General features: G+C 41.8%; 1 protein-coding gene across 4 annotated transcripts in view; it reads left to right on the top strand.

The window, feature by feature from the left end:
- Positions 1-13,182, top strand: part of PNCK (pregnancy up-regulated nonubiquitous CaM kinase) — a 37,710-nt gene extending 24,528 nt beyond the window's left edge. For all 4 annotated transcript variants that reach the window (XM_034434183.3, XM_034434181.2, XM_034434182.3 and 1 more), the window contains exons 6-12: positions 1,536-1,659; positions 4,285-4,360; positions 4,480-4,592; positions 6,060-6,138; positions 6,785-6,872; positions 8,155-8,279; positions 10,726-13,182. In XM_034434183.3, coding sequence (XP_034290074.1) covers positions 1,536-1,659; positions 4,285-4,360; positions 4,480-4,592; positions 6,060-6,138; positions 6,785-6,872; positions 8,155-8,265 — 591 coding nt within the window. In that variant the 3' untranslated portion in view covers positions 8,266-8,279; positions 10,726-13,182. The remainder of the gene's footprint in view (positions 1-1,535; positions 1,660-4,284; positions 4,361-4,479; positions 4,593-6,059; positions 6,139-6,784; positions 6,873-8,154; positions 8,280-10,725) is intronic.
- The last annotated feature ends 360 nt before the right edge of the window (positions 13,183-13,542 follow it).

The following is a 13,542-nucleotide window of genomic DNA, read 5'->3' as shown; positions in this document are numbered from 1 at the left end:
ATGTGTAAATAGTATATGAATGGGATATTAGGGGTTAACTTATTCTTCAATTCCTAATATATTCATGATTCACCACTCCTACTTATAGCTCCACCCATTGTATATATAAGGAGCCACCTTCACCCTTTTCCTCGCTTCTATCTGTGAATATTCAGTGAATATAGAATGCCTATTGTAAATAAAAGGAAGTATATTTAAACCTTTAATTCTTACTATTATTATTGAGTCTGATCCTGAAAATATTGCAACACTCTGCATTTATGGTTGGAGTATCGTTTCGGATCACTTGTAACATTGATCAGGTTGCCTTGGAGTCATTTGTGATCATTCCATCATTTTTAAGTTGTATTTAAGCATTGGCTTTTACAACCTTTTGTTAACAGTGATGGCTACTCCATTTCTTCTGTTCTTGCCCACGGCAAAAAATACGGTGTCTCACTAATGTGAAGTGATGCGTTTCAGTCCATTTCATTTTGTTGATTTCCAGAATGTCAATGTCAGTCTTAATATTTCTGCTCTGAAAGCATCAAATTTGCCCTGGTTCATAGATCTGACATTTCATGTGCCAGGGTTACACATGTCTTTGTAGCATCAGATTTTTATTTTGCTTTGGATACATCAGCAGCTGAACATCCTTTTGGCTTTTGTCAAATCATAAACTCCAGTGCTATTTGTGCTTACCTTCTTAATTTTATTTATATGCCGCCCTTCTCCGGAGACTCAGGGCGGCTTACAATGCGTTAAGCAATAGCCTTCATACTTTTGTATATTTATACAAAGTCAGCTTATTGCCCCCACAAACTGGGTCCTCAATTTACCTACCTTAGAAAGGATGGAAGGCTGAGTCAACCTTGAGCCTGGTGAGATTCGAACTTGCAGTAATTGCAGACAGCTGGTGTTAATCACAATGCTATCAGTCTGCTGAGCCACCAGGCCCGTTTGGGTTTGGTTATGAACCCTGGTTTATGATATACCTGGAAATTACACAACAATGTAGCTCACAGTATTATTGGAATGCACAAACCTGTTTACTGATCCATGAAGGGAAAATAGCATTAGATGGTACATGTGCATGCACACATCACCCCCTCTCCCTCCCTCCCTCCCTCCCTCCCTCCCTCCCTCTCTCTCTCTCTCTCTCTCTCACACACACACACACACAGAGGGTTTTTAAAAAATCTCTTTGCTCCTATCTAATGTTCCTCTGAATTTTTGCTGCCAGACATATCTATACCAGGGTCTCTTTTGCACCCCTGAAGGCACTGAAGATGTTGGAATAAGGGGGAAAAAACCCCTGCATTAATGCCAGTATAGCTAAGGACAATTTAAGCCTCTGCCAGTCATGGGGTGATGTGGAGATGCAGGCAATGCCTTTAGGGCAGAGGCAGAGAAAAAGTGCAAGTGGGAGGAAAGCTCTACTCTTACTATCTTTGGTTGTGTAGAAACTAGAAACTTTTAAGATCCTTACAGGAAGGAAGACATACGAAATACGATGTATGTAATTTTACTCTGTTTTGTTTTGTTTGTCCAAACAGCCTGAAAATCTCCTATATGCCACACCATTTGAAGATGCCAAGATTATGATTACAGACTTCGGGTTGTCTAAAATTGAGGCTGATGGCATCATGTCTACTGCTTGTGGAACCCCTGGCTATGTTGGTGAGTGTGACAATGGGAAGGGTGAGTGGCCCAACATGTTCTATGTTAATATCCACTCTTGTGTAGATGTGCAAAGCCTTTCCTATAGAAAATTGATCATTGAATTCAGTGTTCAATTATAACAGTCCACGACAAGGAAAGACTACATCATGGGTGTCAAAGTTGCTGCGTCATATTGCCGTCACGTGACGTTTCGTGACGTTTTTCCCATTTGCGGAGCTGGGGTGGGTGTGGCCTGCTTGTGTAGCATCCAGCCCACGGGCCACCAGTTTAACACCTGGACTACATTATGCAAATGTTTTATAGAGCATGTGATTTTTATTTTTTTTGCAAAATTTGATTTGCTCCAGTATTCTTGAGCAGGGAATAATATAAGGACCTGAAACTGCAACCTAAAACCTTATCCTCTAATGGGTTTTGAACCATTGGGGGCATTTTTTTCCAATTCTAAAGAGGCTGCCAATTGTTTCCCTTTTTCACCTACAAACTGAGAATTTGCAATATTTTCATAGCATATTCCGATTCCTAATCCATCTGCTAATAGTCCATCTGCTCATTTACAAGTGGGAGAGCTAAAAATGACTTTCACGCAGTTAAGGAATACGCAAACCTATTATTTATTTATTTAATTTATTGGTATTTATAAGTTGTCCAACTCCAACAGATGCTGGGTGGTACACAAAATCAGAAAAAAACACCCTATAACAACAGATAAAATCCTTAAACCAAATGGACAGATTACAATAATCTTACAGATAATAAAAAAATGCAAACAAAACAGGGGTCCTAGATGAACAATAATACATCAATCCCAGGTCTGGGACCAAGGCCAGATTTTCCCAAGCTTTCCAAAACTGCAGGAAAGAGGGCACCATCCTTATCTGTAGGAAGATGCTGCTCAAGCTTCTGGGGCCTTGAGTTAGAATCAAAAGAGATTGGGGATATTATGTATTTTCCTAAACCCTTATTGTTTCCTCTTTCCTCCCACTGCTTGGATGCCACATGGATGATGGGCTGAGAATAGATATGTCAAGAAGAGATGACAATTAGCACAAGACTTTGCAACTGGCAATTGTCTTAAATACTGACAACAAAAGCAAGGGTTGTACTACATTTAACCAAAACAGGGAGTTGCTAGAACAATGCACTGAATCTACATGGGAATCTTACAGTTACAGTCTGGAAAATAACTCTGCACTTTGATTATAGGGTTACAAGGACAGGATTACAGGATTAGTTAGTCACTTAGATGCCCATACATTGGATTCAACTTTTGACTGTGTGGACAAATGTTGAGCACCTTGATCTGGCTCCTGTAACAACAAATAGCTTGTCATGCCCCTGTCGGAGCCTGAATCTGCGGGGGAAGATGAGCCAACAGAGATTGAGGGGGCAGCTTCATTGGCTTCAGAGGAAAATGGGGAAGGCCAGGACCTTTTAGGATTAGGACAGCTTGTAGATAGGGAGGAACAGGGGCAGGATGAACGTGAGAGACACAGTTTAGGAGATGAGCAAGGACCACCCCCTCCTGATCCGAGAGCACGGAGAGTGGAGAGAAGGCGAGAACAGCACAGACTGAGCAGGCTACTTGGGAGAGGAGTGCCCCACCCATCTTCACAAGGCACACCTGGGGAATGAGACTTAAGGAGACGCTGTGGTGAGGGGCATTTGTCGGGAACAAATGCTGAGTTCCTGAAGTGTTGAGTGCCGACGTTTGAACTTTCCAAGAGTCCTTGCATTCTTTCTGGCTTTCTGGACTAATTACCTGGATCCTTTGCTTCCTGAACGCCTTGATTTGCCCTGCTGGATTTATTGCTGTGCAGCCTTGGTGTACACAGCGCTGGGCTGGACTATATGAAGCCAGAGGCTGCTTGAGATGTGTGTGTGGGGGTTTGTCATCACTTTGCTCTGGGACTTGCCAGAAATGTGGGAGCGTTTGGGGAAATTTGGAGTAATAAAGGGGAGGTTTGAACTGCCAGCTGCCTCTGTTATCTCTGTGCCGTGCCCCGGGTCATCACATAGCTGTTCCAAGAACATTTCAATAATCTCTCTGAATTTGTTCATTTACCTCATCTGTTGTCTTTCCAAGCATAATATTTTTTTCTAGTTTATCTGCTGCTCATATCTATGTCCAAATTATGCAAATGTCTGCTTGCTGAATATCACCTCAAGAGACAGTGAGTCTTTATTTGATCCAGGACTGATTGACTGATTCTTTTTGCAGTCTATGGTACTACAACTCACATGTTCTTTTCAATATTATTTTCAATTAACAAATTAACAGTACAAAAAAAGAACAGTACTCAGAGTTGCTTTTTTTGTCTTTTTTTGTGCACAGCTGTAGGGGTGGAGGATTGGCTGTAAGTACATATACTCAATGGAAGGGTGGAGTTTGCAAGATCAACGTTAATAGGTTTTGTTGATAACAGTTCACAGTAGATGTCACCAAACCCCGAGCTCATCGTTCTGGCTGGGGCTGATGGGAATTGTAGTCAATTTATTGGGTAACTGTTTCATCTTTTCACAGTTTAAAACCATGTTAAGCTGCAGAAAGTTGAATTGTGGGTACAGCTCTTAATAAAGCCTCATACCTTCCTTGCCTTCTTGGCCATTGTGTCTCTGTAGCCCCTGAAATCTTGGAGCAGAAGCCCTATGGAAAAGCTGTGGATTCCTGGGCACTTGGTGTCATCTCCTATATCTTGTGGGTACCTTTCTACTTCATTAACTATCCATCCTTTTGCATTTATAAGCACAAGGAACAAGTTGTAACATGTTTTTGCATGCATATGTGAGATCTGGTACCTGTGTTCCAATCTGCAGACTTTGTGGTTATCCTCCTTTCTATGACGAGAACGACTCTGAGCTTTTCAACCAGATCCTGAAAGCTGAATATGAGTTTGACTCCCCATACTGGGATGATATCTCTGACTCAGGTGAGTGGCACATTTCGGTAAAGAAAGTGGCACGGGAAGGGCTTCTTGCCAGTTCTAACATTGGAAGCAGTAGAAACCCTGTTCAGAATCCCTCTAAAGAAATGTATTTTGACTGAAATATATTGATTGGGGAAAGGACTTCAACCTTGTTCCTTAAAAGCAGGGATCCATGCCTTAAACATCCCATTCACTTTGCTATCCGCATATTCTGGTTGGCCCCCTTTCCCCCGTCAGCAGACACATTTGAAAACAACAACAAAAAATGGGTGTGCAAGTTCTTTACTTTTTGCCAAGTAAGCATTTTGCAAACTGTTTTTCTTCTAACAGAGTACATTTTTGTGCACACCTCCCTCTAAAATAGTGTCTTTTGTGCAAACTGTCCTTTAATGTACACATTTTGCCTTTAATATAAGCCTTTTTTTGTATCTTTTGAAATTGCAACATTTTAGCAACCGTGTGTTTATTATAGATTGAAATGGGCTGGAAAATTCACGTTAAAAATTGGATAAGAAGGGTCCCCTCTGTACACCTTTCTTGACCCTTGTTTGGCAATACTCTTATTTGTCACATGCTTCATATGCTCAAAGGAATGAAGAGAATCATTAAGCTTTGTGATGCACAAAGGAAAGGGCCTACCAGGAAAGAAGGGGTTAAAAAAAAGAAGATGGCGGCTATGACTGATCAAAGCTCCACCCCTTTTCTAACCTGCATGTCATATTAAATAAGAGCAGAGCTTTGCATATGTGCTTGAAGCTGCCATCTTGACCTTTATTGACACCACCCCAACCCTCCAGACACTCATGATCTACCAACTTAATGAGACTTTTTTAGTAATATTTTCTTTCAGATTTTCAGCAATTGTGACTGGTTCCTAGTGGCAATAAACTGGCAATAAACTGGCACAGATTGCTCTCTCTTGACATTCCCCCATCTTGCCTTGTGACAAAGTGATGGGTCTGTGGATAAGATACTAAACATAGTCATAATAGGGCTGTTATATCTATTTGGTTGCCAGGGGGCGGGGGTGAAATGCTACCAGTTCGCTCCGGTTCGGGAGAACCAGTAGTGATAAAAACTACCAGTTCAGGCGAACCGGTAATTAAAAATAGCTATCTGTTCCTCCAAACTGGTATTTCCGATGATCAGCTGTGCAGCGGGGTTTAGCTTTGCTAGAAAGCAGGAAATCTAGCAAAGCTAAATTGTGCGCCACAGCTGATACCTCCCTTGCTTCTACTTACTTTCCCAAGCCTCCTTTTGGTGCGTACTGTGCATGTGTGCACAGCGTGCGTTTGATGCACACTACGCATGTGCATGTAGCACGCGTTTGCCACGCAGCACGCATGCACGTCCAGTGGACCGGTAGCAAACCGGTTTGGATTCCACCACTGGGGGGGGGCGGGGGGGGGAAGGTTTTTCTGGCAACTTTAAACTAAATCCTGAGAGGTTTGTGTTTCTGTTCCCCTGTAGCCAAAGATTTCATCCGGCATCTTCTAGAACGGGACCCTGAGAAACGATTCACTTGTGAACAAGCCCTGCAACATCCCTGGTAAGTCTCACTATCTGAGGGGATAATCTTTTTCTCTTTTAACCATTCTTCCACACCACTCCCATTTCCATTCCCATCCTCTCAATCCCTTAAAACAGGGGTGTCAAACTCACGGCACATGGGTTGGATGCGTCACGTGCTGGCCACACCCACCCCGTTTAGCAAAGGGGGGAAAAGTCTCAATACGTCACATGACGACGATGTGACGACTTGAGTTTGACACCCCTGCCTTAAAAGGATTATGGATCTTGGAATATTTTTTTTTGAATCTCTTTTACTGATCTCTTTCAAGGCACAGGATAGAGAGTAAAGAATCTTGTCCTGTCCTAAGCTACTGTAGATGCTGGAGCGACAAAGATTCCCTTATGCCACTCTGCACAAAAAACAAATAAGATAAATTATATGCATCCCCTACTTCCACAACCATCATGGTCTTAAAGTGTTTTGCCTTTGGTTGGATACGTACAAAAAACCCTGAGCGGTTCCTATTGACAGTGAGCAGCAAAGTCATTAAGCCACCTTTCCCCTTCAAAGACCAGATAGGGTGACTGGGGTAAAAACAAGAATTCTTGCATTTAAGGAAATAGATCACACACAATTCAGGAAACACTGAGAGGATTACTTCCCTGTCTTTTATACTATTCAGGATCTCTGGGGATACAGCTCTGGAGAAGGATATTCATGGATCTGTGTGTGAGCAGATTCAGAAGAACTTTGCTCGCAGTCAATGGAAGGTAAGGTCAAAGGTTGAAGGTCAACTCAAGATAGGAATGGTTCTGCATTCCTTCTGCACTCCCTTTTTAATTTCAAAGAAAGGGATACTGGATTTCGGTAGCTGTGATGAATCTTCCTACTTTTATCCCCCAGCCTGGATAAGTTGAATGATATCTTTTTAGAGACACCTCGTTAACAGTAGAAAAACAGAAGAGGAGCCTGCTGCAAAATTTAGCAGCTTAGTTCTCACCTTCTTGACAGGATAGAGCTGCAGCTCACGAAAGCTGGTACCTTTTAATTAAATTGGTTAGTGCTAGCAGATTTCTGCTTCTTGACAGGTGTGTTCCTTGTCAAGATTCCTGTGAACAATGCCTTAATCTTGATGACTCTACAATATTCAAACTCCATCTTTTTGTGATTTGTTTTCATTCTGTGGCTCCTATACGCATCAAGCTTCCTCTCTCAACTTTTTCAAAAGTTATCTTTTTTGCAAAACGTGAGGGCAAAGCCTCCCCCTTGCTCCTCTGTGTTCCCATTTCTTGTCATGTTTGATAAAGAATACAGATTTGACAGCATTCAACTTGACTCTGTTTTAAGTATGGATGAGTCTACATTTTAGATGGCAAACTGAGAAAGTAAATAAAACTTCCCTTTTGACCAAAATTGTTCTACTCTCCATGAAAACAGGAAAAGATGGGCTATAATTAAACCTAAAATTTGTATATATTTTTTCTTTTCTGTTTATTGATTACCATTTTCATCTCTAGGGTTTTACTTTGTTAAGGTAATTTTGTAATCCACACAATGTGTTCTGATTATTAGATGGACTAAAATTAGAATTAAATAAAAATAAATGACATCAGCCTTCCTTTTTCATTGGTTCTGCTTCGGTACTCAGGGTGATGATTACAAAAAGTTAAGTTCAATGTTTTAGAGAAGAAATCACCCTGAATTTCTTCAACACACGAACAGGTAAACTAATAATTCATGGTGACAAGTTTGCTGCAATTCTATATACGAGTCCTTCCAGCTTTGGCTTGTTTGATTATCTGCTGATTTGTGTTCTTTAATCAAAGGTGATATGATATCATTTTGTATAATTCTCAACTATTATTGTCAGCTTTACAGCCGCCTACATAGCTGGGCTTATCAGCAATAACACACTGATGGATACGTTAATAGTTCCATTGGTAACTTTCACCTGGTAGATTTTTTCGACCTGCTATGAAAAAAATAAAACCAGTTAAGACAATTTTCCATCCTCCTGGGGGTGGGGTCTGATTCCCATTTTTGTTTTTTCAGCGAGCAATCAATGCCACATCCTTTTTACGCCATATTACCAAGATGGGACCAGGTGCAGAGGGTGAAGAAATTGGAGAGGCAACATCTGGAGGACAGCGTGGAAAATGGTGACCCCTCCCCCAGAGGTGGGTTCATTAAAGAAAAATATAAGTTTAACATCAGCTTAGATTTCTTTGAATCCTGGTTTTCACTGAATTATTACCTGGCTTAGATTGAGAAGGCCAATTGCTGTTTTCAGGACTGTACACCAAGGTGTTTACTTAGCAGCAGAAAAATGCTTATGTGCAGCTTTTGGGCTATCACAATTAATATGGCTGTCTTTACAAAACAAGTTTACTTCTGGCTAACTTCATCCAGGGTTCTGGATTACCTAAACAATCCTTATATATACAGATTCCATAGGCTGTTTATAATGATTGGCCAAGTAGTTGTTCAGGGTGTGGTGTGACCATATGACCTCTGTAGATCCATCACTGTGGCATGCTGGGGTCTGCTTTGCCAAGTTGCCACTATCAACCTGAATGGTGCAGTGTTTGTCTGCCTTCCTCTATGTCTACCCTGGAAGAGGAAAATGAGGCAGCATTGCTGCTGGTGGCAAACAGCCTGCATTGTTGTAGAAGAAGTCCTATAGTTCCAAGGCCGATCATCTCATGTTCTCCAGATGTTTTGAACAAGCCCCGCCATTATTTCTGTTGCCTGGGGCTGTCAAGAACCAGAGACAAAAACATCAGGAGGCCACTAGATTTCTCCTTGATATCAAAAGTGGGCCATAAAGAGAGTGCTTAGAGAATCTCATTAAGGCATATGAAAATGCGTAGCAGTATACAAAAATAGGTGCAATTGTCACATAAGTGCACAATTTCAAATAAATATAAAGCGTAATATCTGTATATTACACTTAATGAGTGGTTGTTTCCCTCACTTCAACTGGTGTTGGGGATGAACTGGAAAGTCTCATCCTCCCTTCCCTCCCCCTCTGTGCCAGATATGTTGGCTGCCAGCAATTTGGCAGTTCGAATCTCACCAGGCTCAAGGTTGACTCAGCCTTCCATCCTTCCAAGGTGGGTAAAATGAGGACCCAGATTGTTGGGGGCAATATGCTGACTCTGTACACCGGGCTATAAAGCACTGTGAAGCAATATATAAGACTGCTAATAAGCAAATGCTATTGCTATATGTAATAGCACTTAGATTTATATACCAGTCCACAGTGCTTTACAGCAGTGGTGGGTTTCAAATTTTTTTACTACCGGTTCTGTGGGCGTGGCATGGCTTGGTGGGCGTGGCAGGGGAAGGATACTGTAAAATCTCCATTCCCACTCCACTCCAGGGGAAGGTTACTGCAAAATCCCCATTTCCTCCCAATGAGCTGGGACTTGGGAGGCAGAGAATAGATGGGGGCGGGACCAGTCAGAATTTTTACTACCAGTTCTCTGAACTACTCAAAATTTCTGCTACCGGTTCTCCAGAACTGGTCAGAACCTGCTGAAACTCACCTCTGCTTTACAGCCCTCTAAGTGGTTTACAGAGTCAGCACATTGCCCCTAATAATCTGGGTCCTCATTTACTGACCTCGGAAGGATGGAAGGCTGAGTCAGCCTTGAGCTGGTCAGGATCGAACTCTTGGCAATGAGCAGAGTCAGCCTGCAATACTACATTCTAACAATTGTGCCACTATGGCTCCTATAACACAGTTCAAGAAAATCTATAGACATGATAACTATTAACTTTTACTACGAACAAGCATAGTACAATTGTTTATTTTAATGCCACTCTGCTCCAAATGGCTCTGAGCATACTTAGTGGACAATTTGTATTCTCCTCTAAGAAAAAAGAGTATCCCCTTACAAGTGCTGAGTTTTTGGGTTGAATGGCTGTGGTCCATTCTTTTATTTTGTTTTGATATTTTGCCAGGGGATAAAAACCAAAACAAAACTGGACCATGGCCATTCAGTTCAAAAGCTCACCACTGCTTCATTAATGCCAGCTATGAAAGTTTACACCAGTATATCTCCCTTGATCCTCTCAATTCATTCAAAAGGCCATCACTTGCCCAGGCACCTGTGGCTCCATGAGCTGCTTGCAGGCTCAGCTATTTTATTACAGATAAGCCTCACTTACCAACTGCCTCATTTAATGACCATTCAAAGTTATGATGGTGTAAAAAAAAAAAACCCTTTGCATTTATGATCATTGTAACATTCCATGATCACGCGATCACCATTTCTAATGCCTTGTAACCAGCTGGATGTCACATGAAGTTTCACTTATCAACAGAAGGTGAAATGAAGGTCATAAGCCTGTCATGGACATGTGAAGTTTCACTGGGAATTGCCAGTCCCAATTATGGTCTCTAAGTGAGGACTACCTGTATGATAGGGTGGCACATCAAAATGCATCTGTTACCCACCCATAATTGCACAAGAAAAATGGGAGCTCAGAGGAAGGACCTGATAGGATGCAACGGAGGAAGGGGCCTCTCTAGGAGCAGGGCAACAAGAGGGGGGCGCAATTTCTAGAGATTGTTCCCACAGCAGGCACATTAGAATTAACCCATTTCTTGTCCCACAGGTGCTTCAAGAGCCTGGGCCACTGCCTTGCATGAGCTACCCTCCTGCATGCGGCTTCACAGCCACAACGCTGCGTCAGCACCCTCCCCCAAGTGTGGGGTATCCTTTCATTTTGTGCTCCCCCCCCATCTGGGGATATCTCTGCCCCAAGGGGCTCAGGAGTTCAATCAAGCCAAGAGCATCACTGTCCAGCCTGCTTTGAGCCGGCTCAAATGCAACCTGCCTAGGGCCAGAGGTCATCCCATTGAAGCAGGTGGATCCTTTGCAATTTTGCTGTGTTACTCACCTCACTTCCATCCATGTCAGCCATCGAGGCCAGCAACCTACTGGAGAATCAGCGGAGAACGCAGTGGCGGGGAAGTAAAACTCTCAGCCATTCTTTGCCAGCTGTTGGGATAATTTCAAAATTGATTTGAGCAGCTATTTCTCCTCCTGTCCTCATGAGTCATAGGATAGCTTTCCACAGAGGGAAAAGCTGATGTAGCAGAAGGAATACAGTGAAACATGACAACTCTGTTGTTGGAAGAGGAGGGACTTCTCTAGTAGGGAGTTGGGAACTGCCACAGCAAAGTTGAGGGCTTGTCCTGAGATATCTTGAATCTGAGCTATCTTAGCTCAAGTTGAATCAGGATCAAAATGAAATTCAATGGGTATTTGGGGAGCCTTAAAAGGGTATGCCTGGGTGTTGCCAGACTCCCCAAAGGATATAACTTCCTTCTGATCTTAGAGCAATGTTGTAACCATTTAAAATATGTGAGTGAGATTTTTGATGGATAATATCACTGCTGAATACATGCAATGTTTTAAAAATGAGCTGCTTGTTTAAGAAGAGCCTGTGTGACACCCAAACTATGGGTCAAGGCAGTGAGCTGATGCATCTCCTTGGCCTAGGAAACAACTGCCCAATCTGACGTTTGACTTGTAGGTAATACAAAACAAAGCTTGTTCCACCTGCTGTTGAATCTTCACATCTGGGTTTGGTTGGGTTTTTAGTTTATATTGTAATTGCTAGGCTGGGTAAGACAAGACCTTGTCAGAATTTGATGGAAACAGAGAGCTGAAGAAATGGACTTCTGGAGGAGTTTGATGCTCCAAGCTAATTAAAATTAAAACTATTACTGTAGTATCCCTCTTCCTGTAATAGAAGTGAACCACCATCTGTAGGATGGCTTCAGCATCTAGGCTGCTTCCATCCATGAATCTTCGTTTCCATTATATCATTGCTTTTCAGGTTTTGTACTTTGTGGGACTGGAATATGAATCCATGTGATGTGTTTTCCTTTAGTGTTTCATTGCAAAAATCCCATCTACATTAGCAAGCAGATTATGACAGGATTTTCTCAAACTTCTACAGGCCATCCCACCAAGCCTTTACTCCCTCAATACCCCCCTGGCTGTTTTGAAAATGCATGTGCTGGTAGTTTTGCACACCTGCACACTGTTTTTTATTTATGCCAGAATCTCAAAATACTATCAGGTTTTCAGTAAAGACCTCCTAGTGTAAGGTAGGCATTTTGACATTTGGCAACAATAAAAGGGTTAACCTGCAACATTAAGAGGTCCATTAAGGTTGTTAAATGTATAAATAAAATGTTCTGTAGACAGCAGGGATCCTGATAAACCCAGCTAGGAGGTTTGTGTGCATCTTTTCCCTCTTCTACATCAATATTCCAAAGGAGCAAATGGTAACATTTTAAAAAGTACAGACATATTGGCTATCCGCTTACATACATACTGTATGTGGGAAAATATTTTTTTGACCTTGAAAGGGAAAGAGGAAAAAGATCAATAGAGGTGAGATATAGAGCAAATTATATATAAAAAAGCAAATGTGCTTTGAAATTTTAGTTTTATCGTTTAAAGTAATCACAATCCTGGAATATAGGAGTAAGTGAACTGGGGCATTTTCTCAACATTTTTGAGAGTGAAGAACTACAAAAGATTTTTTTTATACATTGTAGAATAGTGTTTCTGTTCTGTTTCTAGCTAAATGGATTATCTGTGGTAAAGAGAAAAAAAAAGAATAAAAAATAAAATGTGTAGGTGTAGGGAGGTATTAATGACCAAAGGATGATGAAGAAATCCCTCTGATGATATTTTAGCAAATGTTTTGCTAGCACATGTTAAGAAGGTCCATCTGGCATCCACTGTAAGTGGAATGAGACCTGCTTTTTGAAATGGAGCCATGGATGCTCCCACACCCCAAACAATAGAGTAGCCACAAGATTTCCAACATAAAGACAGTGATTGACAGGGAAACAGATAGCAAGGCCAGTAGTTATATTCCACCTTTTGCACCACCTGTCTGTAGCTTGCCTGCTGGACTGGACGTTTGCTTTGCTGAGTTGCTTGGAATTAGAGACTTTCTTAAGATTCTTGGTGGGATGGGTGGGAATCGTTTTCCTTCATGCTTCCCTCCCCTATACAAATGTGTCAAATAAACTGGTGAAAATAGGAATATGGTTGTGGAATGCATGTTTTGTTCAGCGAAACCGTGATCTTCTCTTTCTTCCTCATGACTTTTAGAGGTTCACCTTCCTTCTCCGGAAGATCTGGGAAGTCAATCGATATGTTGGAATGCGCTTCATGCATAAGAACAAACTTTAACAGGTTGACACTGACCTTCCGTTTGCAAGCTGATGCCTCTCTTGCCTATTTCTGTTGAGGCTGTTGATGAATTAAGCTGGAAGCTGGGTGTCCCATTGTGCAATTCATCCAGCTGCAATTGTTAAAACATCCTGGGCTATTTTGGGGACAGTGGGTAGTGTTGATTCTTTCCCCTCAGTCTGCTGCTTGGAGAATAGCAGCAGCTTGGCTA

Source organism: Pantherophis guttatus, chromosome 2 (genome assembly GCF_059756535.1).
Source record: "Pantherophis guttatus breed Tessera chromosome 2, ASM5975653v1, whole genome shotgun sequence".
Lineage (NCBI taxonomy): Eukaryota > Metazoa > Chordata > Lepidosauria > Squamata > Colubridae > Pantherophis > Pantherophis guttatus.
The sequence above is the reverse complement of the archived record's forward strand: the minus strand, read 5'-3'. Positions and strand labels throughout refer to the sequence as shown.